At 38.4% G+C, this 5,445-nt stretch overlaps 1 protein-coding gene across 1 annotated transcript; it reads left to right on the forward strand.

The window, feature by feature from the left end:
• Positions 1-1,422: 1,422 nt before the first annotated feature.
• LOC108674206 (integumentary mucin C.1) lies at positions 1,423-5,115 on the forward strand (the record flags this gene model as incomplete). The annotated part of the gene is made up of 4 exons (XM_018162137.2): positions 1,423-1,436; positions 1,495-1,888; positions 2,378-2,472; positions 4,980-5,115. Coding segments are annotated over exons 1-4 (639 nt in total), but the record flags the coding sequence as incomplete, so codon positions are not given.
• Between the last annotated feature and the right edge of the window lie 330 nt (positions 5,116-5,445).

A 5,445-nucleotide genomic window follows, 5' to 3' on the forward strand; every position in this document is an offset into this window, starting at 1 on the left:
CGCCATTTGCTGTCCGCTTTTTATTACTCTCAGCTGTTTATTAGACTTCATGCTCGAGTTTCTCGTTGCTCTTTCTACTCCTGAAGTTGCAATCCTTTTTCCGTGAACTTTTGGACTAAGACAAATAGTGAATTGTGCGCCCTTGTATGAAGAAAGTTGTAAATTGCTTGAAGATTACCAGTATACTATGAAAAGTTCCTTGTGTTCATCCTCCTCTATCCAACGCCAGAGAATTTAGAGCCGGACCAAAGAGCGACTCATTAGCCCCTTGTGTTTAAAATTAGTACGAAAGTCTCCAACAAGTCGGCCATAATTATTTCAACGCTACCCGTGATTATTTCAACTTCGCGGTGGTGTTTCCGGTTACACATGCATGCCATTCTAGAATAACGTGCATGTCATGACAGAATAACGTGCATGCCATGCCAGAATTGCGTGCACAACATGCCAGAATTACGTGCATGCCCTGCCAGAACTACCAGCATGCCATGCCTGAATTACGCGCAGGAAAAGATTAAGCAGGCAATGCTATTCGTTCATCGCAATTTGCAGGCTCCAGCTAAAAGGTGGAATTTAACGAGATCTTGTACTTGATTTTGTGCCAGGTAAAACGGACCGCGAACAACTATCTTATTTAAATATTCATTTATGCTTATTGTTATTTCAGTCAGCCTATATAATTTCATGCAAGAAATAATAAGCTGTGGCATTATGTTTGGAGTATTTGATACATGATGTCATAAATTGGTTATTGTATTTTATTGCAATAGTTCAATCTTGACTAAATGTGATATTTTTTATTTTACGTATTAATGTTTCTCTTAATTAGCTATATGGCTATAAATGTTCAATTTTTCATCGTCAATAACGCTTGAATTATTAATGTATTACTATCACATGTGTACTTAATTCAATCAAATGACTATCGATATATACGTGTTCTGTTTATATTCGACAGGATAACATATAAAGACGACACAACAACATGCTTCATCTGTACAAAAGTAGTTGCTAAACCTACTGCCAAACCTTCGTGCCTGCTGTGTAGCGCTGATATCTCAATACTTGTGTGCGGTAATTGTCCAAGTCCCAAATATAACACCACTATACAACCTGACGGAACACGTATTACGTGCTTGATATGTCCGCCTACCACGTCAAAAACCGCTACTCCCACCGCTACGCCTACCGATACTTCCACCGCTACAAATACCGTTACACCTACCGCTACATCTACCGCTACACCTACCGCTACACCTACCGCTACACCTACCGATACTCCCACTACTACACCCACCACCACTACTTCATCCACCACCACCACTACTTTACCCACCACCACTACTACACCCACCACCACTACTACACCCACCACCACTACTACACTCTCTTATACACATCTAGATGTGTATAAGAGACAGAATGTCATGCGTCTGGCTCGTTATTAATAATCGAATAAATAACCAGTGAAAAAATCTGATGATCATGCAACAGTCTNACCACTACTACACCCACCACCACTACTACACCCACCACCACTACTACACTCACCACCACTACTACACCCACCACCACTACTACACCCACCGCCACTACCACACCCACCGCCACTACTACACCCACCACCATCACTACTACATCCACCACCACCAATACTACACCCACCACCACTACCACACCTATATTAACCATTTTATCCACCTGCACCATACCTACCACACCCACCACCACTACTACACCCACCACCACTACACCAGTCCCTCCATTGCAAGCAAACGTGACTGGCACCTGCCAAGTGACCGTAAACGAATTTTACTTCAACGTTACGAGCCCCAACTATCCTGCCGACCATCCGCCCAGTTCCTACTGCCTCATCAAGTTCTCATCGGTCAGTGTTCGATTATCAATACTAACGTGGCGTTCAATACTGTCAATGTCCAATAAGCAAAGGTTAGGATCTAAACGATGCAGGTGTTCTCTTATCCAACAAGTATCGAGTCAAATACGAGTTGATCTCATGAATGATATGAGCAGAATTCGATTCGCTGATCATGTCTTTTCAAGATGACAATTTCTTAAACTAAAAATAATTGGTTTAGCATAGCCTTATTGACAATAAATCTAATCTTCACTAGGATCAGAATCGATTTGATTTAATCGATGCTCAGTTTTTTAATATTTTGGAATAAATAAACGGGTACTATGTTTGCGTCACGGCTTGTATTGGACGCTGTGAGTTTTCTTTTCTTGGGATCCATTATCATCGCTAATTACTGCTGTACGTTTAATATAATTTAATCATTACATTTATATATACAAAAATAATAAGATTTATATCTAATATACATTATTTTTCTTATCACTCTGAATGTCCAAGCTGGAGCCCAGATACCTCCGAGTGATGCCCGAGACTCCATACATCGGTTGGTTCGATTCGATGACTGTCAGCGGAGTCTACAAACAGAAGCAGCAGTGAGTTGACATTTAGCGCTTATTTGAGTGCCTCTTGCAATCTTTTTATCGCTGTGAGCTTCTTGCTTCAGGCTTGGTTATTTGTTCCTAACTAATGACAGAGATCTGTGGCTGGCAGGGCATGAGCACTCGCTTATGCCATCACTCGCTTATGCCCTACCATTTCAATTATCAACAATAATTGGGCTCTAATCCCAATTATTAACAACAATAATCGGAGCTTACTGGATCTAGCCTTAACGCTGACAGAAGCTGTTAAAAGAGGTACTGTAGCACTTAAAGAGCTGCAAAATAACTGAAATTTTTCTACAACGACATACAAAACTGCTGACATATAGGTTTATCCTAATATCGTAACTTATAAATGAGATGAATTTGTTCTGAAGAAGCCCTCTGTTTTGCTGAGTTTGATAGATATCATTAGTCACTTAATTACTATTATAAATTTCTCTCCAACACTTCATCAAAACGCTATTTAATGAATAGATGATATAACATTGGGCTTGTGTTTTCCATTGGCGATTTTATTCCAATTTTTGATCAAATTTTTAGTCATTGTAGTCTTCAAGCTTCGGTTGGTGAAGTTGGCCACGGTAATGAAATTATTGTTTCGCAATAATTTTTTGTACTCTAAATCTACAAACTATGACCTTTCTGCTAAATGGAAATTTAATATTTTGTTGTACGTAGTGTAATTTATGAAATTTCGAAATGATTCTGTATAATTTAAGAAATGTAAATTGTATGTAAATTTAAGCGAAGTGTGTATATGTTTACAGAAATGTAAATTATATATGTAAGGTTGAAATTCTCCATAAAAGAAACGTAAGTTTCCTAATAATGCAGAAATATCTAAGGAAGAAATTTAAAAATGAATGCTCCAGCATGCGGTTTTATATTCGAGTAGGTCTTTGTTCAAGCGTCTCCAGCAACGTGGCATTGAGATTTTTCTCGTACTCGAGGATGCTTAATGTGTTGTAGATTTTGTAATGTGAAGCTGCTACTTGCTTCCCCTTTTGCATTTTAAGGGGAGCGTCTACCCTAAAATTGAAAATTTTTACTTTTTTGGTTTTCATACTAATTTTAAAGCTGACATTCTGCCCTATCCAACGGTACCACTGCCATCTCTCTACGTTGATTTATGATTTCACGACATTTCATGAAAGTGGGGCAGGTGGGGGAGTTCTTCAAGTAATTAGATAGGAACTAATTAGCTGGTGAGCTCTTTATATATAGTGTCTACTTGAATTGTGCTGCAGTTACGTGTTTAGTCCCATCTTAAAGCTGACATTCTGGCCTATCCAATGGTACCACTACCATCTCTGTACGTCGATTTTTACGTACACGACACTTCATGAAAGGGGGGCGGGGGGGAGTTCTTTCAGTAATTAGATATGAGATAATTCGCTGTCCACCACTACAAATATAGTGTTTTTGTGAGATCTGACTCAGTGTGCCTCCGGGCTTTGTAGAGAGAGATGCGCATGTAGTTGCTCCAATCATCCTTGAGTGGAATCAAGCTCCAGAAACGTTTAGTTTAGTATCTATGCTACATTGAGCGCATATTGTGGTGCGCGCGGGACTTTGTCGCGCTCTCCTCAACATTCACACTTATTGTCACTTAAAACCTATCTCCTCCTAGAGTTTTAAAGCTACAACAATGAGACATATACCATTCGATTTGCAAGGAATAGATCTACAAAACGATCTAGCTGTTTTTTAAATTTCGTCATAGTTTGGATTTTATTCCTGAAAAAGGGGGGGTGGAAAGGGGTAATATTGAAAAATTTCCGAAAACTTTACGAAAAATGCTCCCACACCCGCAAAAATTAGAAATTCAAAAAACGGCTAGGTCGTTTTATAGATAAAGATTTTACGCATCGAATGATATGTGTCTCGATGTTGTAGCTTAAAAATCCTAGGAGGAGATAGATTTCAAAAGTACCCCCTTTTTTGACCGTTTTCTATTAATTTCACGTTTTCTTTCATATTTTTCGAAAAATTCACATGAACAAAATGTGAGTTTTTTTCCATTTTACATATGTGTACCAAGTTTCAGAGTGATCCGTTTGTAAATAGCCCAGATAATTTTTGGGGTAGACTCTCCCCTTAATTTCAAACCCCCAAATTGCAATATTCATTGTAACTTCACTGTTCACTTCATTTCTTCTAAAACAAAATGAAATTGGAAAGCACTTTCCAACAATAAACATTATCGATACTTAAAACTAAAAACACTTTGTAACGTTTTCCATCAAGGGCACCGATACTTAAAGCTAAAATACTTTGAAACGTTTTCCATCAACGGCACCGACCAGTGAAATCATAAATTACTTAGAACGCCATTAAAATGCCACTAGAGATTTTTTCATTCATCAGTCATTTTCGAATTGACGGAGTAGTTGGTTACCTTTTCCTCCGTTACGAAAAAATATATATATAGTATTATTCGTATACTTTCAAAATGTATATAAAAAATTGCTCGAAATAATTGTTTCCGATTCCAGAATCACTGGCGACAGCAGCTACAAAGAAATTTACTTCCCAAGTGCCGATGTGACGTTTGAGTACAAAGCCTTCTGGCTGTTCAACAAACGCTCATTTTCAGTCATCTTTGAGGTCTACTCCAATGATTGCTACAAGGTATGGCTTAATTACAATATTTATATTTTTCTCTATTCATGACTGTTTCAATGCCTGAAAGACATGTCATCATCTTATTTTGTTTTTTAGCGACTTTTTTTTGCATCTGGCAGTGGTCGAGGACGCACGTAGTGTTTGCGGGTCCCAACTTTCTCACTTTTTACTATGCCGGTTTGACTTATCTCGCGAATTTTGTACCGAAACGATTTCAGTGAAAGGTTAAATGTTAGTGCAGTCAATCAAAATTGTGCGAATAGTAAGAAAAACGGCTAGTACAAGTGTTTTATTCCCGACAAATTCTAGTGCGTGAAACGAGGGCAAGTTTTTGAA

Source organism: Hyalella azteca, unplaced genomic scaffold (assembly GCF_000764305.2).
Source record: "Hyalella azteca isolate HAZT.00-mixed unplaced genomic scaffold, Hazt_2.0.2 contig8439, whole genome shotgun sequence".
Classification (NCBI taxonomy): Eukaryota; Metazoa; Arthropoda; class Malacostraca; order Amphipoda; family Hyalellidae; genus Hyalella; species Hyalella azteca.